The 24,613-nt window shown below is 44.7% G+C and overlaps 2 protein-coding genes across 6 annotated transcripts in view; one reads left to right on the top strand and one right to left on the bottom strand.

Annotated features, from left to right (window-relative positions):
- The window catches only part of SLC25A12 (solute carrier family 25 member 12), an 88,482-nt gene extending 84,270 nt beyond the window's left edge, over positions 1-4,212 (bottom strand). Inside the window, exons 1-2 of one of the 4 annotated variants that reach the window (XM_075933624.1) lie at positions 4,073-4,212; positions 2,680-2,733 (exon numbers count right to left, since the gene is read on the bottom strand). In XM_075933624.1, the coding sequence (XP_075789739.1) occupies positions 2,680-2,733; positions 4,073-4,084 (66 nt within the window). In that variant the 5' untranslated portion in view covers positions 4,085-4,212. Of the gene's footprint in view, positions 1-2,679; positions 2,734-3,087; positions 3,169-3,558; positions 3,627-3,879; positions 3,968-4,072 lie in introns of those variants that run through there. The other 3 variants (XM_075933625.1, XM_075933626.1, XM_075933627.1) reach the window with 3 other exon arrangements.
- A 14,082-nt stretch (positions 4,213-18,294) lies between these two features.
- The window catches only part of HAT1 (histone acetyltransferase 1), a 63,999-nt gene continuing 57,680 nt past the window's right edge, over positions 18,295-24,613 (top strand). The window contains exon 1 of one of the 2 annotated variants that reach the window (XM_075933628.1): positions 18,295-18,339. Coding sequence is in view for 1 of the 2 variants with exons in the window: in XM_006138972.4 (XP_006139034.1) it covers positions 18,640-18,646 (7 nt within the window). In the remaining variant the exon portion in view is untranslated. Of the gene's footprint in view, positions 18,340-18,497; positions 18,647-24,613 lie in introns of those variants that run through there. The other variant, XM_006138972.4, reaches the window with a different exon arrangement.

Here is a 24,613-nt window from a genome sequence, read left to right on the forward strand (position 1 = left end):
TGAACAGGAAAACAGATAAGGACACCCTGTATTACAGTGCAAAGTGAACATGAACTTAGTCCTCTTCATGATCCTCATCGTTACTTATGTCTATTTTCAAGGCAAGCCAAATTTAGGCAGGAATGCACGCCCTTTAGCTGAACATGGAACAGACTTGCATCATAAGCAAAGAGCACAACATATCTGACTCATGAAATTTGTTGTAAAATTAACAGTATTTCTCAACAAGGTCCCATTCATGTTTGTCTGGGGAGTTTCTGTTGTGATAAAAAAATATATAAATAAGTTTATTCATAACCTTCCAACATAGCACAAACAGGATTCAAAATCACGTAATTTGCCAAATTATCAGAAAGAAACAAAAGATCTCTTTCTAATATGTAACTTTTCCTTAATTTGTTGCATAACAGCCTCTAAATAGTAGCACAATTTAAAATGTTTACGTTCCTACAGCTTTTTATATCTTTTGCATATCAGCTGTAGAGCTCGTGGAATTACTACATTTAAAAAAACCAATAAACTGCCCACCTTCCAGGAAAATATTTAACTTTATATGGAGAATTTACAGATTTAGCACCGTGCTAAGGATAAAAATACAACACACATGACTTGAATTAAATTATTTTAAATTTAATTATCAGCAACAAAAATTCCTGCTTCAAAATATAACAGAAGCCAAAAAAGCACATATGAGATGCATTATGCAATGCATTCCAGTTGTACAGAATAAGATTATGTGAAAAGGGAAACACATCAAATATCAGAAAACAACCCAGTCATGTTTCAAGTCTTGTGTATGACTTGCAAAATGTTAGTTTGATGGTCTGCTTAACTACCAGAAATCCACAAGTCATTAAAGCAGCTTTTACAGATCTAATATGTATTTGTACTTCAATACATTAATACTTAACTATTTTATGCTTTAAGACGGGGTGGGGAGCCTTTTTGGTTGGGAGTCCCTGACACACAGAAAAAAAATAGCTGGGGGCTCTCATAAAAGTGAAAATTAAAAAAAACCCTCAATGATGTGGCCTCCGAGGGAAGAAAAATGACTCTTCCCATTCCTCTCATGCATCAGTGCCAAGGGGGGCTCAGGCTAGTAGATTTTGTGTGCTCCAGCTCCAGAAGGGGGCAGTGGAGGGCCTGGAAGGCCAGCGTGGGTTCCCCAATGCTGGGGGAGATCCCTGAACCTCAGGGGCCAGAACCAGGCAAGCTGGAGGCTGCATTCAGCCCCCAGGCCTTAGGTTCCCCATCCCTGCTTTAAGACTAAATACCATACTGCCCATGTACACTTTTATGCTGGAAAAATATCTTTACATGGTATATCAGATGTCAAAAAATTACACTATCATTCAAATGTAACATTTCAATGTTTAGAGTATTCCAATTAACTATCTATGAAAAAAATGTGATGGCTAGATGTAATCCAAAAGGATCTCTTGGCTCCTTATCCCCTCTGGGAACTTGATAATATAGGGTCAAAGGTCATATGTGAAGGGTGACATAATGGGAATTTGTGTTATTATTGTATTATTTCCAGTGGAACACCTTAATTTATAATTATTCATTTACTATAGTCTAGCTAAAGTGTTTTACGCTACTCAAAAATTACTGAATGTAAAAGAAATATTTCTTTTACACAGAATAAAATTAAAATATTAAAGGACACAATCAAGGACACACTGCCCCACATCTGAGCATGTCAATCTTTTTACAAAGACTTCCTTTCATAATTTTGTTTTCCTTATAGAATTATCTTTATGGTGGCTTTAGTGAAATCAGAGAGGGGAGAAAAAAAGTTTCTCATAATTCCATATACACATACCAATTTGGGCACCCTAGACTAAGAAATTAATATGATGTAAACAGACTGGTATACACACACAAACACAGCATGTTGAGGAGATGTAGATTTTTTGAAACTCCTAACTATAATCCAACATTTTTATAAGAAAATCATGAAAATCTACGGTATAAAACCACTTTCCAGATAGATTTTTTTATATATTCTTGAGAAGCATTCATTGAAAAAATAAGGCATCTTAGGGTTTGGGAGTTTGTTTTTGTGTTATAGAGGAAATATTGTAATTATTTAAAAAATATTTGATGGAAAGAAGTGTTAAGCCATAACTTGTTTCAGTATGGCTACGTCTAGATTGCATCCCTTTTTCGTAAAAGGGATGCAAATTAGACGTATCGCCATTGCTAATGAAGCGAGGATTTAATAAATAAAGCCTTTTCCGAAAGATCCCTTATCCCTTATTTTAAGAGGAATAAGGGATCTTTCGGAAAAGGCTTTATTTTCCGAAAGATCCGCGTCTAGACTAGCGCTTTTTTCCGGCAAAGCTCCGTGCCAAAAAAAAGCGGCAGCCATTTTTATGCTAATGAAGTGGGGGAGATTTAAATCCCCGCTTCATTAGCAATTGCGATACGTCTAATTTGCATCCCTTTTACAAAAAAGGGATGCAATCTAGACGTAGCCTGTCAGTTTACCTTAATGCCACTCAAACCCAAAAGGGCCTTTCAAAATAAACAATGTAAACTTTAAAAATCACATTGATCTTTAAAGCAAGATTGTTGAGTGCAATATAAAATGTGTGTTCCATACTTTGGCATACAAAAATGTCAAGGTATTTTAAGAGTTAATGAAATAACTGTCAATCAAATAAATCAGTTTACCTGCAAAAATATGTTCCGTAACTCATTAGGATCTGCTCTTCTGGTTGTTTGCACCTGTAAAGCCAAGAAAAGAAAGTTAATATTTTACTAGCTGCTGTCACATAGGGAATCCTCCTGCAATCAATGCTGATAAGGGTAATAAATGTCAGCTCTCTTATCTAACTGATACAGAATCCCAAACATTAAAATCTGAGTTTTTACTGCTTAACTTTAAAACAGGGGTAGTAAACCTTTTTTGGGTCTAGGCAGCTGACCAACAGGAAATAAATCAGTCAGGGACTGCACACAAATGAGAACCAAAAAAACCCTCAAAACAAACAAAAACAACTCTCAATGTTGTGGCCCCCAGATCCAACTGAGGAGACACTCCCGCATTCTCCTTGCACACCAGAGCCTAAGGGGACCCACCCTAACAGATTTTGTGTGCTTCAGCCCCACAGGTGGGCAGCGGAGAGCGGGGGGAGGCTGGAGCGCCAGCACAGGCTCCCCAGTGCTGGGGGGAGCCCTGAGACTTGGGGGCCGTATCCAAGCAAGCTGGAGTCCACATCCGCCCCCAGGGCCTCAGGTTCCCCACGCCTGCTTTAAAACAATCCAGGGAGTAGTGATAGCTGTCAAACATAGTAACTGTTGTCTGAAAAGAATGACAGTGCAACAAGACCAAATGTGAGAAGCAACAGTATCCCCAGTGCCCCAAATGGTAGAAACTGCCCTTAGCAGAAGGCCAATGATTGTGATGAGTCTCTACTTGCATTTATAATTGTGTTTGTTATTAGCCAAAACATGATCACACTCTAGACAAATAAACAAGAGACCTTGAGACACTGAAAAGCTCAAGCACATGCACCAGCATCTAGGCTACACTTGTAGTGAAAAACTCACTAAGCAAGCACTTTTAACACCTTTGGGTTGACTACGTGTAACAGAATAATATACATAAGATCCATCAATAGTTTTCCAAGTAATATGCACTGTCCTGCAACCTCCCCCAGAGCTGCTCTTCACCCTCCCCTTAAACTGCAATCTCCCAATGCCCTCCAGATCTCCTCTCACCCCGCACTGCCCCTCACAAGACTCTTCCCCCAGAGCTGCTCCACCTCACTGGACCCTTCCCCAAAAAGTTATCCTCCCCCCCCCCCAACTACTCCATTCCTCCCCACTACGCGCCTCTGCCCCCTGGGGGCGCTTTCTTCCCTCACACACCATCGCCCCCTTCCCCAGGGCTGTTTCCCCGACCCCTTGCTCTCTGGAGGCCGCTACCGGGCTCGAGGCCCGCACATTCCCCGCCGCCGCCGCCGCACATTCCCCGCCGCCCGCATGGCCCCGAACTGGCGGCGAAAGGGCAACCCGCAACGCCCGGCTCCTTATGCAACAAGCGACGGAGGCTCAGAGTCACCTTGACCGCCATGCTGACAGCGGGGAGGGGAGGAGGAGCTGCCGGCCCGGCGTCGCCACCCGCCAGCCGCGCCGCCGCAGCCCAGCCCTATGCTAATGAGCCCCCCTCCGGGACCCTACGCGGCGACGGCAGGCGGGGACCGTGGTGCTGAGCCCTGGAGGCTGGCTCTGCAGCGGGCGGCCGGAAGGAGGGCGCCTGAGCCAGGGGTCCCACTATGGGCTCCTCAAGGGAAAACGGTGGCTGGAGGGAGGTTGGGGATAGTGACGGTTAAGTGGGGCGAGGTGAGGCTGCCGACAACTCCGGCGGACCAGACGCAATTGCAGCAAATGGCCTCCGGTCCGTCCGGTCGGGAGACTTGGGCACGAGAGGACAGGACAGGAGAGTCTCGCTCAGGGCGCCGGGGGTAGTAACTGCCTGTCCTAGCGGGCTATGAGGAACCGACCCACGGGCAGGTGCTAGAGGTGGGAGGAGAGTAGGGATGCCAGCCTTTGGTATGGATCTTCTCCACTAGTGCACAACCTCAAAATCTTTGTGTGGCACCTTAGGCTGTGTCTACACAGCAACGTTGTTTCAAAGGCTATGTCTAGACTACACTGACGTTTCGAAAGAGGATATGCAAATTTGCATATTTTCTTCTGATCTCAGTTTCAAAAGCAGAACTTTTGAGAGTGAAAGTAGTCGGGACAGGGGTTTTTCAGCTTTTCCCCTTTTTTTCGAAAAGCTGCGTAAACCTCATTTTTCGAGGAAGAGCGGCTTTTTGAAAAAAAGGGGGAAAGCCGAAAAACCCCTCTCCCAACTACTTTCACTTTCAAAAGCTCCACTTTCAAAAGCTCGATCTTTCGAAACTTCAGCATAGTCTAGATGAGCCCAAAATAACATAGTCTGCGTCAACAAGGCAGTTATTTTGAGATAATGTCGAAATACTCTCAAACTGGAGCACTTCTTACTCCAACTCCTGTAACCCTCATTTGATGAGGAGTAAGGGAAGTCGGAGGAAGAGTGCTTTATTTAGAAATAAGTGCTGTGTAGGCATCACCAAAACTTGAAATAAGCTATTTTGAAATAACTTATGCAATTGAAGTAGTTGAATTTACGTAGCTTATTTTGAGTTAAACCCTGCTGTGTACATGTGCCCGTAGAGACCAAGAAATTGTATCGTATGAGATGAGCTAGACTCTAGCTCCCTGGTTTCCAACCAGTTCTAAAGCAGTAGCCGCTTTAATGGCTTCTGCTATAGCAAATTAGCCACATTCAAACAGCCAGGCTACGTCTAGACTGGCATGATTTTCCGCAAATGCTTTTAATGGAAAAGTTTTTCTGTTAAAAGCATTTGCAGAAAAGAGCGTCTAGATTGGCACGGACGCTTTTCCGCAAAAGCACTTTTTGCGGAAAGCATCCGTGCCAATCTAGACGTGGTTTTGCGCAAGAAAGCTTCGATCACCATTTTCGCCATCGGGGCTTTTTTGCGCAAAAGTTTTTAGGTATCTACACTGGCCCTCTTGCACAAAAACATTTCCGGAAAAGGGCTTTTACGCGAACGGGAACATCAAAGCATGTGCACAAGAAGCACTGATTTCGGACAGTAGAACATCAGTGCTTTTGCGCAAAATCAAGCAACCAGTGTAGACAGCTGGCAAGTTTTTGTGCAAAAGCAGCTGCCTTTGCGGAAAAACTTGCCAGTCTAGACGCAGCCCCACATTGTTCAAGCCAACTAACCACAGTCAATTGGCCAAATAGCCACATGTGGCTAACTTGTTGGACTCCACAGCTCTAGCTCATCTCATCTAACAGTGGGTTTTGCTCACGGAAGCTCATGATACTATATATATGTATTTTTGTTAGCCTTTAAGGTGTTACAGGACTATTCATTTTTTAAGTTGCAGACTAACATGGTGACCTCTCTGAGACTTCAAAATCTTTGTGCAACTCACTGACCAGAGTTCTGGGTTACCAAACATAGCTCTGGGTCACTCAGCCTTCACATTTACAATGCTCTTTTCTATAAAGCCGCCACCTCAAGATGCCCCTCTGTTTCTACCAGTGTAGAATGGTGAGAGTAGTCTTCCTTGACCTCCTGACATCTGTTCCTGACCCCCAGATTGAGAACTGCTCTTCAGAGTCTGACTCTCTACTGCCTTACACCTATGCAGTCATTTACACCTCAGCAAAATGCAGTGTAGCTGCAACAAGCTCTAGTAGGTAGAAAAGAATGACTGGGAATCATATTCTTGACTTTACCAGTAACTAGCAAGGGATGGAGCTGGCACCCCTGTAAGTTAGGGCTGGGGAAACTGGTGGTGACTGAGCAGAAGTCTGGTGGTAGCTGAGGGATGGTGTCCCGCCCACCCTAAGCCATATATGTTTCATTTGTAAAATGGATATAACATTGCTCATCTCACAGGGATGTTGTGTGAATTATTAATAATGTTTATTAGGTGCATGAATATCCTTATTAAAGGCTTTATACAGATCATAGTATTAGTTGATCTGGTAAAAGAAAAACCTTGAACTTTTGACAAAAATTGTCTCCATCTACACAAAAATCTTTTTGTTGGATCTAATTATTGTTATTATGTTGCATATATAGTTCCAGCAATCGTAATTAGTACTTATATTTAGTAGCATTTCATATCTATACAATGATGCACAAATCATTACCAGCATAATCAGATACATCAACTCTATTGAAGTCCAATTACAACTGTTTACATCAAGTGGTATATTTGGTCCATAAACTAATAAATCCTAGCAACATTATCCATGCCAGGTAGATAAGTACTATTCTCCCCATTTTATGGATAGGGAAATGGAGACACACAGTAATCCCTGGAGCTGTGTTTGGAATTCCGAAGCTTCTGATTAGAAAATTCTGTGTTTTAAATACAAAGCGATGCTGCCTCTCTTTAAACTTGAAAGAAATATGCAAGCGACTCATTCTCAAGGAGGGAGACAATGGCACTATGTTTGGACAACTTATTCACAGTCTGCTTTTGAGAACCAAATATTTGAGAATGATGCACATTTTATTTGCTCATATAATTTCCAAGTGACCAACAGATCTCTTTACAAAGCATATATGAATACTGCTGTTTTAACCCCAGATAAGATAAAAATATTTTCAACTATAGTAGATAGGTGTTTGGGAGTTCATAAACAGTGTGCTAAACCATAGCTACTATGCAGTGTTATTAGAGTAATTGGAAAAGCAGATATACTTTTGTGAATGGAAGAGTGGAATTTGGTTCAGCTACAACTCAGTGAAAAATTCCTACAGTACACTGGTGGTTCATTACCATTTTACCTACTTCACTATCTGGCAGTAAAGATAATCTTGCCAAAAGTCAACCAATGTATATGCTATTTGAAAAGCAGCAGCATCTATATTTACAGAAGTTGCCTGAAGCCCTGCCTACTTTAGAAACTTTTTTTAAAACTCTCCCATCAATGTTAGCAATGGTGGGAGCTCAATGGATGTGTCACAAGGTGTCTGGTAATCTTAATCAGAGTGGCTGTGTCTACACTGGGCCACTTATTCTGGAAAATCAGCCGCTTTTCCGGAATAAGCTGCGAGCTGTCTACACTGGCCCTTGAATTGCCAGAAAAGCAACGACGCTGTACTGTACAAAATCAGCCGCTATTCCGGAAAAACTATTCTGCTCCCGCTCGGGCATAAGTCCTTATTCCGGAACACTGTTCCGGAAAAGGGCCAGTGTAGACAGCCCAGTAGTCTTTTCCGGAAAAAAGCCCCAATTGCAGAAATGACTATCGGGGCTCTTTTCCAGAAAAGCGTCCGTGGCCAATGTAGACGCTCTTTTTCCGGAAATACTTATAACGAAAACTATTCTGTTTTAAACATTTCCGGAAATTCATGCCAGTGTAGACACAGCCAGTATGTCTAACTCTCACAGTGCAGTCACTTCAGCAAGTTGGTCCACTTATACTAGGGCTCCCACTTCTGCTAATAGCAACGGAGCTGAAAAGTTTTGTATAATTTACCTAGTGTAAATATGTAGTAGCTAATCTATCTAATGTAGATTAGCTAATACAAATAGGTTATGCTATTCAGTGTGTGTACAGAAAAGAACTGGAAGTAGAAGACTGATTGAGGTATTTTTTAGACTGGTTTATTAAATCCAAAGTTGAGGTTGCAAAGTGTTGTATATAAACAGTTCATCTTCACATAGAATTCAATGCTGTCAGATATCCATCATTCCAATTGAAATTGTGTACTTTGGACCACACTATAGCATCTTCAGTATCTGAGTTGTAATAGCCCTAATTCCAGAAACAAAGTATACTTCTTTACTCAATCAATTGTACAAATATAGTGCCAAATTTTCTGTTGGTGTAGTTGGGTACAAGGCCTACCCACAGCCAATGGGAGCTGCAATTGCTGATACCTGCAGCTGTGCAGGGAGCCCTCCAGAGGCTAATCCTGGCAGACCAGATCAGTTCCGTGGGGCAGTATTTGCTCACTCCTGCTATATACCATTGTGTCTGACTTCATTTCCTTCTCTACTGCAGAGCTCATATAAGGACTCCAAAGGTGAGCAGAGGAATGCATGTAGTGGAGCACTCATAGTCTACGTCTATACTACAAGACTCTTGCGGAAAAGCAAATGCAAATGGAGTGTTCATTTGCATAGGTCGGCTCTCATTTGCATTTCCTCTTCCTTTCCCTTTTGTGCAAGCGGTTTTTGCACAAAAAAGCACTGTGTAGACAGCATCTTTTTGCACAAAAAAACTTTTATACAAGAGCCGTTCTTGCGCAAAAGGGTTTTTTTGTGCAAAAAGGTACTGTCTACACAGCGCTTTTTTACGCAAAAACCTCTTGCGCAAAAGGTAAAAGAAGAGGAAATACAAATGAGAGCGTGACCTATGCAAATGAGCGCTCCATATGCATTTGCTCTTTTGCAAGAGGCTTGTAGTAAAGACGTAGCCGTAAGGACACATATCTTGAAGAACCTCAGTTATTGCACAAAGTTAGTAAACTTCTTTTTTCTTTTATAGGTAGGTGCTCCATTCTAATTCACTCTGTTGGGCTATGGCTTCAGAGATGAGGCCAATATTGATGATAATACAGTGAAACCAAACACTACACCAAATACTAACTGAATCACAAGTGATTGGATAATGTTCAGCAAATATATCAGCAGATGCCCTAGTCACTGCTCTGCACATTTATGTGATTGGAACATTATTAAGGAAGGTGATGAAAATGGGCAGAGATCTTGTTTGGGCTCCTGAAAGGGTTTGTAGGTGTAGCCAGACAGCTTCTCCTCCCCCCCCCCCCCATCTCATCCATCTTATTTTGCCTCTCTGAGGTTCCTGAAGCATACAGGACAGAGAAGGAGCAATAAAATCAGCATAGTCTATGCTGGCTCATCTGATCCTGAGAAGCTGAAAACATAGATATGAGGAGAGAGCGATTAAGTCAATAAGCTGGCCTCGAGGCTGCGAGAAGTACCCGGCTGGCACCCATGTTGATACGAATACACAGTCTCTGGGAGAGGAATTTCCCACTGAGAAAAGAATGCCCAGTACTTCCAATTTAGTTATCTCTCTTACAAGTGTAAATTAAGTTCACAACTCCCTTGTAAGAACTGGTCTCACATAAGACAGACCAGCACCATTTGGCATCACAGATAAGAAAGAGAAATACGTGACCCCATGGGTATAAAGATGGGTACAGCAGCACACTCACTTTGAGTGTCAATCTACCCTCTACCTGCTGGTCGGGTTAGGTGTTTGACCTCCCGAGGTTCTATGGGGACACCCACCTCGTATTTTTGTCTTTCCTAGGAATTGAGGGACCGGCCCTGGCCTGACACGCTGGAGTCAAGAGGCACAGAACGGGGTAAAAATTGTACCTGAATGTGGTCCTCTGTCTTAAGTGTACACATAGAAGGAGTAAGCTGTTACTTGGTACCATTATTTCTGTTTTTCTATCTTTATCTTCTTTGTAACCACTTTTAAGATCTATATTTTGCTAGCAGTTAAGAAATAGAACAATAGCCATTGCAACCATATGATTTATAAGCTTCCTCAATAAACCTGTAACTGTTTAAGCTTTAACCTGACTCCTTCAGTTGCTGTAACAGAACCAGGCACAATTTAAAAGAACTTCAGCTGGTCTTAAGGGACAGATATAGGGAGAGCTTGGGCGTTTGGATTTGTGTCACTCCCAGGTGGCAGATCCGTTGGGGCACTTCTCAGCCTCCCCCAGGCTGCCCACTGCGAAGGAATCACAGATTCTAGCAGCTAAAATCTGAAGAGTAATGAGCTCTCCCTGTAAACTTATTGGGGCACCTGTCAACCTCCTCCAGGTTGCCCACTGCAAGGGACCCTGGTCTCAGCAGTTGAAGTCTCGGGTGTATAGTATACACACACACCACTCACTGCCCTGACCATCGGTTGGCAGAATTGGGGCACTCGTCAACCTCCTCCAGGTTGCCCGCTGCAAGAGACCCCGGGCTCAGCAGTTGAAGTCTCGGGTGTATAGCACGCACACACACCACTCACTGCCCTGACCGTCGGCTGATAGTAGGTCATGCACGTAATAGTAGTAGTTAATGTATTTAGAGAATTTCTCCTTAGAGATTGAGGATCCCTTAGATCTGTTTGCTAAGGAGAGAAATAGTCTTAGAGATTTCTGAAAGGCTTAGTTCTTTCCAAATAGAAGACTAATGCTCACCTGACATCAAGTATGTGCAGTGTTTCCTCCCTTCTATCCCAATGTCATTTGTGAAAGAATGCAGGGTGGATGAATAAGTTGATTTATGTGGAAGATAGATTTATGTGGTTGTGAACAGGTAGCCAGTTAACTGATTATCCAGATCCCTGAGAGCTTGCCTGCTGTGCCCCTGTTTGGGACCACCAGCTAGCAGCCCGCCCTGCACAACTGGCAGCTAGGGTTGGGAGCTGACAGCTAGCCTCGCAGAGTTGAGTACAGGAGCTCCTGCCCGGGATCCCACTTAGTTGATTTAACCAGTTAATTGATTAATCAGGATTTTACATCCCTAATGGAAGACTGAAAAGGTACTTGTGGTATGAATTTGAAATGTGGTCTCAAAGGGTATGTCTATACTTACCCGCGGATTGACACTCCAGAGGTGATCTTCTGGCATTCGATTTAGCAGGTCTAGTATAAGCCTCCTAAATAGAACACTGAGGGTAGCCCTCATCAGCATCTGGTACTCCTACTTTTGTGAGGAGTAAAGGAAGCTGACACTGACAGGAGCATTTCCTCCAGCTATGCATTTTGCGTAGCTGGAGTTGTGTACCTTAAGCAGACCTTCCTGATCTAGTATAGACCAAGCCAAAGATACCTTTTCCTTGAAGAAAATGATAAACAGGGGAGTTATACCACTAGAGTCTGAGCAGATGGCAACTAGGAATGCATTTTTAACAGGGAGTTATAGAATCAAGCAAGTGGCCAAAGGGAGACCTTGTAAGTCAGTTTAAGACAAGGTTAAGGTCCCATACTGGAGTAGCATCTCTGATTTGAGCATACAGGTTACTCATACCTTTAAGCAATGTTTTCATTGTAGGGTGAGTGAACACAGAATGGTCATCTATCTTTTTATGGAAAGTGGTGATGGCAACAAGATATACCTTCACCAAGCTTTGAGATAGCCCTGATTTCTTTAATTCTAGGATGTAGTCTAGCTAAACTGGTAAAGGAAATGATGTAGAGGTAACCTGTCATGATCACAATGAATTTGGAATCTCTTCCATTTGTTAATATATATGTGATGAATAACCATTTTTCTGCTAGGCATAGGGCAGCTAATAGGGAGTTTTGAGAGGGAGTTCTCCAGGTGAAGGAGGAGCGAATAAGGGACCCTTGAGATAGGTGGCTATCTGTAGTGTGTGTTTGTGTTTGGGGGTTACTTGCTAGTTGTCTGAAAGAAGCTGTGTGCTGAGTTTGTGTCTGTCTGTCTGTTTGTAGATTCAAGTGCTGAGCTGTTTGAAGGGAAAGGTTATTGTATTGGGAGGTATAAAGTATAGCTATCCTCACATGTCTGTAAGCACTGCCTTCAAAGCTAGGCAGCTAGAGAGAAGCAGCTGCTGACCAGGAGTCCAGATCTGAAGGCAAAGTCACCACCAGCAGCCCAGACGTAAAGACGGCATAGTATGGTATTTCCATCCTTCTGTTGCGTGCAAAGCTGGGCTCTCAGCAGCTGTCACTCTCTTGCCACCCAGTCTGAGAGCGGAAATAAGGATGACATAGCATGATACTGCCACCCTTACCTCTGTGTTACTGCTAGTGAGACACTGTTTTCAGAGCTGCTGCACTCTGGCCACCTAGCTCTAAAGGCAACACAGAAATAAGCAATACTACAACCCCCCTAAAATACCTTTGTGACCTCTCTGTAGCTTCCTTTTGGGTCAGGAACCCCAATTTGATAATCACCTGCAAAATTAGTATAGTACAAGTAAAAGCACACTCAACACCAGATTTCATTGGGGGAAACCAGTTTCACAATCTGTTTCACATTTTTCATGGTTGTGAATTTGCTGTGTAACAGAACTTCCTTCCCATTCTCAGAATATTTCATTTCTAAGCTTTGGAACCACTGAGGAGCCAAACTTTGAGCCAGATGTTGGGAGTAATTTTAATTTGAGTTTGATTGGACAGTGTAATCAGGACTCCATTTTGGAAGAAGCCGACTCCATCTTGAATCACTGCTTCTATTTTGAACTTTGTGAGGACAGTTTGAGGTAAACAAGTACTGGTTTGGACTGGCTTTTCCCACCAAAAGGACAGGTTGGCTGCATTTACCTCAGAAGTTGGGCACAGCTGGCGCTGTCAATCACTGTGCTTTCCCACCACAAGATGCATATAAGCACTGCTCCTTCACTTTCCTCAACCACCATCAGAGAAGGTGCTCGGATTCCTGTGGTGCTTCTCCTTATCCTCCATAGCAAGGCTTGGGAAGGATATTTGGGGTACGTCAAATAGGGTCTGTTGTAACCTTAAGAGCCACGGAGACAACATTTCTTTGCCCCTTATCCGTGGTGAAGTCCTGGAAGTGTGGTGAGCCAGAGAAAGCATTCCAGGGAGCAGTGATGTTTCTACAATACCTGTAGCAAAGGCTCAGGACTGGTAGCAGAGACAGTATCGCTGATCCTCCTTTAACATCTATGACATCAAAGGCATCTATGAGGGATTGCCCTAGCGCTCCTCCCAGGGAGCTCTAAATCAGCTCAAGAGTAGTAGGTTGTAGGCCTCTCCTTCCCCTCAGCTACCATAGTCATTACAGACTGTAAGGTTTACTTACCTTTGTTATTGGGATCTTTTCTGTCTTCTTTCTTTCAGCAGGTGTGGGTTGGTTTTACAATACTGAGCAATTTGGGGTTACTGTTATCACAGTTTATTTTATGCTGTGTTCCAAATTTTACAATATATTGGTTAAACTAGTTTTGTAGTCTGTCATTATTGGATTAAGATCAATCTGGTGATTAAGATACGGCATATCAGGGGAATCTCACTTCTGGGGCAGAGACATTTACCATCCCTCAGATCCAAAAGGCGGCTAAATCATTTATAATTAATGGTGTTGCTGAGTCTCTAGTAACACAGAGACCTTGCATATTTGGGTGACAAATCTGGCCTGCCTCTTGAGAAAGAATATGAAAAATGGGGTGGAGAGTCACTAATAGACACATTGCCATCTGAAAAAGGTATGGAAAACATATCTGTCTTGGCCACATTGAAACTATAAGAATAACTCTGGTTGATTATTTGTCTTAATTATCACTTTGGATATTAGTGAAATTGGTGGAAACATATGTAAGAGATGCCAATTCCATCTGAGGAAAAAAGCATCATTGAAAGCTTGCTCTGGAGCAGAACTGAGAACATTTCTTGTTTTTGACTGTGGCAAACAGATCTGTCTTTGGAGTTCCCCAATGTATGAATATACTGCAAAGGATGGTAGTGTTTACTTCCAACTTATGATCTTGGGAAAATTTTCTGCTTAGCATAGCCACTGTAGTCATCTGTATGCTAGGGAGGTAGGTTGCTTAGATGCTAGAATGCACCAGATCTATAGTTTCACTGCCTCAACACACAGGGATGGTGATCTTGCTTCTTCCTTGCAGTTTATGCAGAACATACATGCAAAATTGTCAATCAGAATCTTTACATGTTTATCTTTGCTCACTGGTAGGAAATGTGAATAGGTATTTCTGATCACTATGTGCTCAGTAAGTTGGTATGTAGCATGGGTTTAAGAGGAGACTATATGCTAAGAACAGTGTAGGTGTCCAAGTGGGCTGAGTTAAGGGGAATCCAGTAGAAGTTATAAGGCTCTGCCTACCATTTGAGTGAATTGTTGATTGTTGAAGGCATTGATAGAAATTTATGTAAACTGTATCTTTTTGGGATGTTGTAGCCAGACACGAACCCCATCTTGTCCCCCCCCCCCCCCCCCCCCCGAGAGCAAGAGAAAGGCAGTCAGTCTTTGATGCCCTGGGAACGCAGGTGTGGTGCCTGTCCCTGACTCTACCATAAACAGAAACCCGACAGTAAATGGGCTAGCTGACGACTGGGAGGCCTCCCGTCGCCGTGATGGCTAGTATCAGTAATTGACATGCCTGCACTGTCTCAGGAGAGGAATCTTCGCCCATCACATACCAGAGGTGCCCATTGTCTGCATTTTCCAGGTGTGAATTATGCTTTGCACCCTTCGTGGGAAACTTGGCATTCAAAGCCATTTTTCCTAATTGGCCACTTGAGACCAGGAAGAAGCCTACGTGACCCAAGGGGTATAAAGAGGGGTTTAGTAGCCCACCCCCTTTGAGCTCCAATCACCTACACCTGCTGGCAGGTACTGATTGTCTCCTGAGGTCCATGGGACGCCCAACCTCGCCCTACTTCTTCCCGAGGGATTGAGAGAAAGACGCTGGCCACGCCAAATCTGGAACGCAGGGATGAGAATTGTACCTGCAATGTGTTTTCTTTATGTGTACACTTTAATTGTCACTCTGTTGTAAGTTTAGTTACTTTATTATAGTTTTCTTAAGTCAAGCTGCTTCATTTCTATTGTAAACTGCCTTTGGTAAGGTGATTTAGCTATAAACTTTGGGAATAAGTGGGGTGCCTTCATTCACTTATAAATATATATACACTGAACCAAGTTTCTTTATTTCTTTTCTCTTTCTTTCTCCTATAAATAAGCCAGTGTGTGTCAAGCTTCTGACTTGAACCCGTGCTGCTGTACCCAAACCGAACACAAACAAAAGAACTTCAGCCAGTCAAAAGAGACAGGTATAGGAAGAGCTTGGGCATTTTGGATCGTGTCGCTTCCAGGGGACAGATCCGTTGGGGCACCTCTCAGCCTCCCCAGGCTGCCCACTGCGAAGGGATTTCTGTATCCTAGCAGCTAAAATCTGAGGTGTAATAAGCTCTTCCTATAAACTCGGGGCGTCTGAGAGCCTGTTGGCTGCCCTCTGCGACGGGACCCCGGTCCTAGCAGTAAAGTCACAGACGTTAAACTATTTTTCGGGGCACCCTCCAGCCTTCTAGGCTGCCCACTGCAACGAGACTTTGTGTCTCAGCAGTTGAAGACTTGGGTGTAACACACACGCGCACACTGTCCTGACCATTTCGGCTGACAGATATATACCATTCTGAACCACCCCTGAAGACAACGCGTATGGAATTTGGCATGCTTTATGACAAATGCGCCCACTGCTTGTGACCCAGTAGTTGCAGACAAGTTCTGGCCAAGTTGTGTGGAGTTCCCTGAACTATTGAGATTAAGCTGGCTAAAGTGGGAAGTAGGCTTTGGCCTCCGCTGCATCTAGGTAGACTTCTGTGAATTCTAGCTATTGCACTGGTGTCAAAGTAGACTTTGGGTTATTATTTATAGTCCCAGTCAGAATAACAGAGCTATCGTCTTTTGTGTCTCTCACAAGTTATTGGTGAAGGAACATGCTTTGTGCAGACAGTCTTTGAGATATGTAAATATTATGATGCCTTGTTTGTGAAGATATGCTGCTATCACAGAAAAGATGTGCAGGAATACCTTGGGTACTGATGATAAGAGCACTTTATATTGGAAATTATCTTGACTAAGGTGAAATGGTAAGAATCACCTCTGGGATTGACATATTCTGATATGAAAGTAAGTGTCCTGTAGGTTGAGGCTTCAGAACCAGTGCTCCCATCCAAAGATGGAACTCTTACTGCCAAGATAACCATCTTTAAATAAATCTGTTGAGTGCTCTTTAATGAAGAATGGGTCTTCAACCACTGTTCTTTTTCTGAAACTGTACTTATCAGGAAGTAGTTTTAACATGGTGCTGTCTGTCAGGTTCATTAACAGTGTGGACAACCATTGAATTTGGAGGTGGGTGAGAAAACAATTATAGGCATATAATATTTGTATGCCTGTTTGCATGTATTTGTTCAGTTTCTGCCATATAGTTTTCTCTGGATCAAGAAGACCCTCGTTTATAGGGAGTGTAAGTTTGGCTGATGGCAATGTCTGGATGTCTGCAGGATGTCAAGTAGTTTGTGCTGTTATTCTTTGACTTCTTCAAGTGGGATTTGAAGGAGATCTGCTACCTTCTTAAAGAGGTTTGAAACTGCTTGAAGTTGTCTGCTGTTGGTGGTGGGAGGGCTGCCTTGTCAGGAGATGAGGAAATGTTGGTAACTAGAATGCTTCCTTATCTAGTCTCTTCTCCTGTTCCTCAAAGATCAGCACTTGAGGATCAGGAGGTCTAACTGTTGAGACTGAGGGAGATCATCTTTTTCTATCTTTCTGGGTGATGCTAGAGGTTCTTGAAAATTGTTGTGTATATGCCACCCATGCGTCCCCCTGTGGCCACAGAGGTGGTGAAAATGGCATGTGCAGGGGCACCAAACGGGTATCCATTCCAACTGTCTCTTCTGTTTTGGAAGAAGATTGAAGGTACATGATTCCACCTGGCTCGCTCCTTGGTGTTACAATGGAGAAACATGGATTAACAATGAAAATAAGTCATCCCCATCCTCATCATTGTCATTGCTTGCCCAAGATCGAGCAGTCATGGATGGTGGAATAGACTATCACAGTACCACATGTAAATCTAGAGACCTGGGTGTAATTCATACCTCAGTTATGTCAGTGCCAAGTAATGGTGATTCAGGCATCTTTGAGGCCATCAAGACTTTGGGGAACTGAAATTACGGCAGTACTGGAATATCCATCAGTACCATTGAGATCATTGGAATAGGTGCCATTCAAGTGGAGACTGCCATCTATTCTAGAACCCTAGGCTCTGCACTCTCAGAAATGGCCAGCAGGCATCATTGTAGTCTTTAACGATGCCAGTATACTCAGCAGTAATTGTCTATAACAGACATGGCCAAACTGTGGTTTCTGAGCTATATGTAGCTCTTTTACACTTAGGCTTCGTCTTCACTGCCAGTTCTTCTGGCAGAAAATATGCTAATGAGAAACTCATTAGCATAAGTTGCAATCTCATTGCATATTTTCTGCTGTTTCCTTTTGCTCAAAGAATTTTTGTGCAAAAAGAAGCAGTGTGGACTTTTTTGGTTGTACAAACCCCCCATTTTGCGCAAGATTCTTATGCCTGTCCTGGACTGATTCCATATTGGATGGCTCACACATTATCAACCAACCAAACAACCAACCGATGAAGGTGCTAATGGTTCTTGATGTCAGTGTAGAATCTGGTGTTGGTCATCTTCCTTTCCAAGTGCAAACTAATGGTTCTTATCAGCCTCTTGTAACTATTTAGTCATTGAGATGCTTCTAGACTAATTGTTGTGTTTTAAGTTTTTCCTGTTACTGAGTTGGCTACCCCTCTGAAGCTTATCTGGACTTCCAACACTCTGGTCATCTGAACACACTTCCAGCACTTCTGAAGCTTATCTGGATCTGGACTTCCAACACTCCTATTACCTGAAGAAGTGGGTTCTGCCCACGAAAGCGCATGCTACCATCTACATGTTTTGTTAGTCTTTAAGGTGCTACAACACTATTTGTTTTTTAAGTTTTTGCTGTTACAGGCTAACTTGGCTACCCCTCTAAAGCAGGCTGGTGTAAGTCTAGAGACAGCCTGAGGAAGTGGCAGGCACAAACAGGCAGAAGCAGCTGGATACCATATTTGTAGTACAGCGCCTCCCGGCAAAGCCAAAGCTGTAGGGGGCTGAGCACAGCACTGCGTCCCCTAGCAGGGAGCTGAAGCCACGGGCACCAAAAGCGCCAGAAGCTGAGAGCAGGCCCAGCCACGGACTAGGCATTTGGCTGGTAAGGAGCTGGAGGATTGAACCAGCAATGGAAAAGTAGAGAATGGAGGGGCGGGGTTATGCAAACGAGCCGCTGGTTCGGTTAAACTACAGCGTTCCCAACAATAGAGTTCGTTGCCGTTCAGTTGGAGTGAACTGAGCATGCGCACAATCTATAGCTCGGGTCCCTTGATCGTTTGCTTACTCACAGCTAGTTTGTTGGCGAGCGGAAGTGCGTCGCTATGTGCTCACGTCCGGTGTGTGGGCGCGCGGGTTGATTCGGTGTGTGTCCGGGTGACTTGGCTGGTGGCGCTGCTCCCAAATGGCGGGTAAGTTGTGGCGGCGGAAACCAGCGGTGGTGCGCCAGGCAGGGTCCCGGTTCTCGCTCGGGGCCTGCCCTGGGAGGCAGGAGTTTCCAGGCGTGCCCGGTGCCGCTGCTCGCGGGGCTTCCTGCTTCCCCCGGGAGTGCGGGGACCGGCAGCTCCATCTTCGTCGCGTTGTTTGGGGGAAGCTGCCGTGGTCCCGTCGGCGACTTGTTTGCCAGTCCCCGGGGTACGGTGCCCGGTTCCTGTCACATCTCTTGCCCCGTCCCTTGGAGTCTGGGGGTGCGACCCGGTCTCCGGACAGCCCCGGAGGGTTCCGGACAGCCGCGGGGTTAGGGACGTGCTCACCGGGAAGCAGGAGTCCAGAAGATTTTTACGAGCCGATGAGATTCTTGACAGGCGGTCTGCACTCTGCCTCTGAAAAAGAGTAAGGGAGACATGATTTGCAATGGCTCTGCACAATAGGCCCTGGCCAAGGATACGTTTCTGATGGCCTGTTGAGACCATTACAACAACCTTTAAAGTGATAAACATAGAGTAACAGCAATTTTTTCCTTCAGTGCCAAGTAGCCTTTGATATCCTGCATGAAAATTATGGATCTCAGAAACTAGCTAAACTCAAAACTAATATCTTGTTTGAAAATGCTTTTCCCTATTAGAAAAAAGTTTTCATTTGAAACTGAAAATGGATGGCCTGAAATCAGAGGAAAATCTTTTGTGCAAACTTCAGCTAATTTATAAGATGGGTTTTAGACAATGTAGGAAAAATATACTTTTACCATTTTGTAAATCTGTGGCAGAAAAATAATTTGATTTAGAATTGTTTTTAAGCTGTTGTCCTTGGTAAGTTCAGGTGCATGTAAGATGGGGCAATGATTGTGTACACTAGAAATGTGTGAGATGCACAAGTAACTAGGTATCAGAAATTAATTCAAGTTTTGGAGTTATTTGCTCATCATTATTCAATGCTTTATGAGATTTAGGCAGAACTTTTACTGAAGTTCTTTTACTGCCCAGCTCAAGGGTAGTCATGACTTGCAAAAGAAAAACAATTGCTCTTCAGGGATGTTAAATATGGAATAACTGACTAATTGAATAGTTGATGCATTAGTTAATAGGGCGCCTCCACCTTTGAGCTGTAGCAACAGCCCCAGTGACACATCAAAGGTGCAAGTGCCATGTGGAGCCCAGGGTCAGCTGGAGACTCTCCATGATCCCAGGCTCCATGTGACGCTGCCACTTCAAAATGCTGTGTGTAGCCTGGGGACACACCCCAGCTGGCCCTGGACTGCAGGCAGTGTTGCCTTCTGATAGAGGCAGCAGGGGGGACGGGGAGAGCGACTAGTCTGTCGACTGTCTTTATTGAATTGAATTCCAGTTTCTGTTCAATCTAGATTTCACAGCTCACAAGCGGAAAAACTAAAGATCTAATAAGAAATGCATTTTCTCACATAATAAAAATGTAAATGTTAAGCATCTGAACAAATGTTTGTATGTAACCTTTATAATAGTGTATCCTCCTGGCTAGTAAAAAGCAGGACCAGACTTAGTATAGAGCAGGGATGGGTAAACTGCAGCTTGCCAAATCTCTGGATGCGGCCTGTGGGGCACCCTACCCAGACCCTCAAGCACAGAACAGCCCCATGCTGCTTTAGGTGACTGACTGCTCCCTGTAGCTCTCTGCTCTGGGTATCAGAGGTAAAGGGAGGCTTCACACATTGCCCCTGTCAGTCCCCATAATACACGAGGTTCGAAGGGATGCCGGAAAGGATGAGACCACAACTGGGGGTTTTAAAAAGCACAAACTGATTTTATTTTGATGGCGCCAGACAATCATCAGAACAAAAATTAAACAGATTGCCAGACAACACAAAACAATTCCCTGAGGCTTTTCTAAATCACAATAATTCCCAATAACTGCCCAGGGGTTAGGAACAGTTGAATTAACACTGGTATTGTTCATAGTGCTGATTATTTACACAACTTTATACAAGGAAACAGTAAAAAAACCTAAACCACAACTATTTATAAACTAACTTAGTAACTTTTTAGCCACTATCACTTGACAAGCAATAAGGACAACTAAAAATCAATTAGTATAGGGATGATGGCAGGGGGAGGGGGTTATACCAGTTCTGGAGACAGCAGGAACACAAGTACCAGTCACATGCTCATAAACTGTCTCCACTCGGGTCGACCAACTCGGAGTACGCTCAGTAAGACTCGAGAGCAGGGGGTGCAAGGCATCTGGGTGATCAGGCCAGGCATTCACTCAATGCGAATCCCCCATGAGAGAGGGGCTGCCTGCCTGTTTTATTGCCTGTGAACTTATCACCCCATAGGTTGGTTTTTGCTGCAGTGGGTGGAGTAGCAGGCCTGAGCACAAGTCAGCCCATTGGCTGATCTTTCACTGCAATGGGTGGAGCGAGCAGGGGAAGATTATTAATTTACATGCCCTTATATGGAAAACACTCCACCTCACAGACAGAGCCCCCTATACCAGCCTTAGAAGTATTACAGTCTATGTCTCCCTGCGACGGGCAGCCATTTCTGATGTTCTGTCTCGGACAGCCCCCACCCCCAGCACAATTTTTCAGCTCCTATTGGCCAGTTTCTGAGAAATTGTGCTGGGGTGGGGGTAGCTTGTGAAGCCTCCCATTTTCCCCTGGCACCCAGAACAGAGATCTGTCTTGAGGTCCTGCAGGGCTGCTGGTGGGAACTGCTTAGGTAAGTGCCTCCTAGCCAGGGCCTGCCTCTGATATCCTACACCCTCCCTCACCCTAAATCCCTGCTCCACATCACCCCCCCCCCAACTCTATGCACCACTCCTGCACCAGGTCACCACTCCCTCCCTGATCCTGTATCCTCTCTTATATTCCTTCTCCAGGCCAGAATCCTCTCCTGAACCCAACCCCCCTCCTTGACCTTTTACCCTATTTCCCTGCTCCATGTTATCGCCCAAACCCTCTGCACTCTTTCTTTCAGGTCATGACTTACTCCTGGATTGTACATCCCAAATCTCTTGCCTCAGATCACGACAATCCCCTCCTTCACCCAAACTCCCTCTCAGACTCCCCACACTCTGTCTCCTGAATCCCAGTCCTGTACCCGGAGCTCCCTTCCGTGACCAATCTACGTCCCAGACCCCACATCTCCATATAAAAGTGTGGCCCTTGACCACTTTCCAAAATCTTGGAGTGGCCTCCCTATCAAAAATTATAGCTCATCTCTGGCATAGAGGCTATATTTATTTGCAAATATGTATTAATGATTAGCAGCCAGTAAGAATCTACCTCTTCAATTATTTTTCCTCACAATAGCACAAATGAAGAAAAAGGCTAAATCATTATTAAAATTGGTGATGTAAATCAGTCTGCCCCAGAGAGGTTCATATCCTCTGTCTCTCTAACGTTGGGTCATTTTATGAACACCAGTGCAATGTGATGCATAGATTTAAGTACTAGGAGGAAGAAAAGCCACTATCTCCTAACAATAGCATTATATTTTGAAATGTATAGACTCATAGCCTTCAGGGCAGACGAGACCATTCTGAACACTGCAGGGGTTCTCAAACTGTTGATAATTGTGGACCACATCCAAAACTACCTGTATGGCCTTGAGGATGTCACGAGTCACAGCTGTGTGCTGATTGGCTTACAGTGGCTCACAGGCTTCAAACTGAGAACCTCTGAGTGTGACCTACACATTGCAGACCAGATAACCTCACCTACCCACTCCTAACAGATCCATAACTTCTGGCTGAGTTATTGAAGACCAAAGGGACCACTAAGATCATGTAGTTTGATCTTCTGTTACATTCAGATCAGAAATAGGTGTCTATCTGTCGGACCATGTTGTACCCTTTACTGTGAAATTGAAGAGCTCGTTGACCTATATTGTTCTTATAGATTGGGGGTGGGGAACCTAAAGCCTGGGGGCTGGATCCAGGCTAGCTTCCCCTAAGACTTGGGCTTTCTTCCCCCAGCATTGAGGAGCCCATGCTGGTACTCCTGCCTCATTGTGCCCCACCCCTTGCAGCTCTCCCCGTGGGGCTGGAGTCCCAGCTGCCTACTGTGGAGGCAAGAACCCAAAGCCTTGCTTGCAGGCCAGAGTCAGACAAGCCAGAGCTGGATCTGATCCATGGGCTCTGCCTAGTAAGGGAGGAAGCGGCTCTGTGTGCTGCCACTCCCTCTGTCCCTGGCTGACACAGTAGAAAGCTGCCTGGAGGCTTTTCCCCCACAAAATCTACTAGCCTGGGCCCCACTATGCTCTGGTGTGCGAGGGGAATACAGAACTGGTTCTTTGTACTACTTTGTTCTTTTTTGCTTCTCATTTCTGTGTGGCCCCCAACTGAATTTTCTGTGCGTCAGCAGCCCGCAACCTCCAAAATATTCTCCCCCACTATAGATACAGGAGGCCCCCAACTTGTGATGCGATTGGTTCCGGAGGAAGCGTCACAAGTTGGGAGTGTTGTAACTCGAACCCACATTTACGATAGGTGCTGTGCGCCATCATAAATGTGGGCCAAGGACGTAAGTTGGTGGTTTCCGGCCCCTTGTGCACTTACAAAAATGGTTATAAGTGCGGGGGGGGAGGGTGTCTGAACTTGGGCGGTCGCAAGTTGGGGGCCTCCTGTATTAACAAATTGTGATCAAGTCACCCTTCAGTTTTCTCTTTGTTTAGCTAAATAGACTGAGCTCCTCGAGTCTCATGATAAAGCATGTTGTCTAATCCTTTAATCATTCATGTGGCTCTTCTCTGAACCCTCTCCAATGTGTCAATCTTGTTGGCTTGTGAATACAGGCAGTCCCCGAGTTACGCGGATCCGACTTATGTCGGATCCGCACTTACGAACGGGGCTTTCTCGCCCCGGAGCTCGCAGGCAGCGGGACCGCCCAGAGCGCAGTGGTCCCACCACCTCGACCTCTGGGGCGAGAAAAGCTGCTCCGGGTGCCCCTGGTCTGCTGAAGACGGTCCCCAGCAGACCAGGGACACCCGGAGCAAAGCTGCAGCGGCGGCGGGGTCCCGTGCCTCTGAGGCTTTGCCAGAGCAAAGCCTCAGAGGCGCGGCACCCAGCTGCTGCTGTGGCTTTGCTCCCCTGGTCTGCGGGGGGGGGGGGGGGGGGCGCAGCTAGTGCGCGCCCCCCTCCCCCCCCCCAGCAGACCAGGCTTTTGTTGTGGACCCTGGGGTAGAGCAGCTGGGGTGCTGCCGGGTTGGCCCTGTAGGGACCCTACCTGGCAGCCCAGCTGTTCTGTCCCAGGCTCGAGATTCAGCCGCTGTTGAAACTGATCAGTGGCTGATTCCAGGAAGCTGGGGGCAGAGCAATTCTGCCTCCAGCTTCTTGTAGTCAGCCCCTGGTCAGTTTCAGCAGCAGCGGCTGAATCTGGAGCAGTTCCAACTTACATACAAATTCAACTTAAGAACAAACCTATAGTCCCTATCTTGTACGTAACCCGGGGACTGCCTGTATCAGAAGTGGACACAGTATGCCAGCAGTGGGTGCACCAGTGTCAAATACAGAGGTAACAGCCTCTTGCTTCTACTCAAGATTTCCATGTTTATGTATCAAAGGATATTTGGCCACAGCTTTGTACTGGGAGCTCATGCTCAGTGGGTTACCCACCCTACCCCCAATCCCTTTGAGTGATTGCTTCCCAGTGTAATAAAGCACAGGTGCTAAAACACACTTGGTGTAATCAATAGTCCATGAGAAGTTCCTCTTAGTGGTGTAGTTTTCTCTCCCTAGGCCACACATGCTTTCACATGTATTCTTTTGTTTCAAATAATTGTTTATTGCTAACTACATTTTAAAGATTTTGTCTTTATGCAGTTATGAATCTATGTATATAACACAAGACCTGTGTCAATGTTTCGTCACTCTTCACTATTATGCTGCTCCTATTTCATAAAATGAACCAAATCCAGTCTGAAATAGAAATTTGAGATAAATACAAAGGAACTTACAGGAAAGTT

The sequence above is a fragment of the Pelodiscus sinensis genome, chromosome 7 (assembly GCF_049634645.1).
Source record: "Pelodiscus sinensis isolate JC-2024 chromosome 7, ASM4963464v1, whole genome shotgun sequence".
Lineage (NCBI taxonomy): Eukaryota > Metazoa > Chordata > Testudines > Trionychidae > Pelodiscus > Pelodiscus sinensis.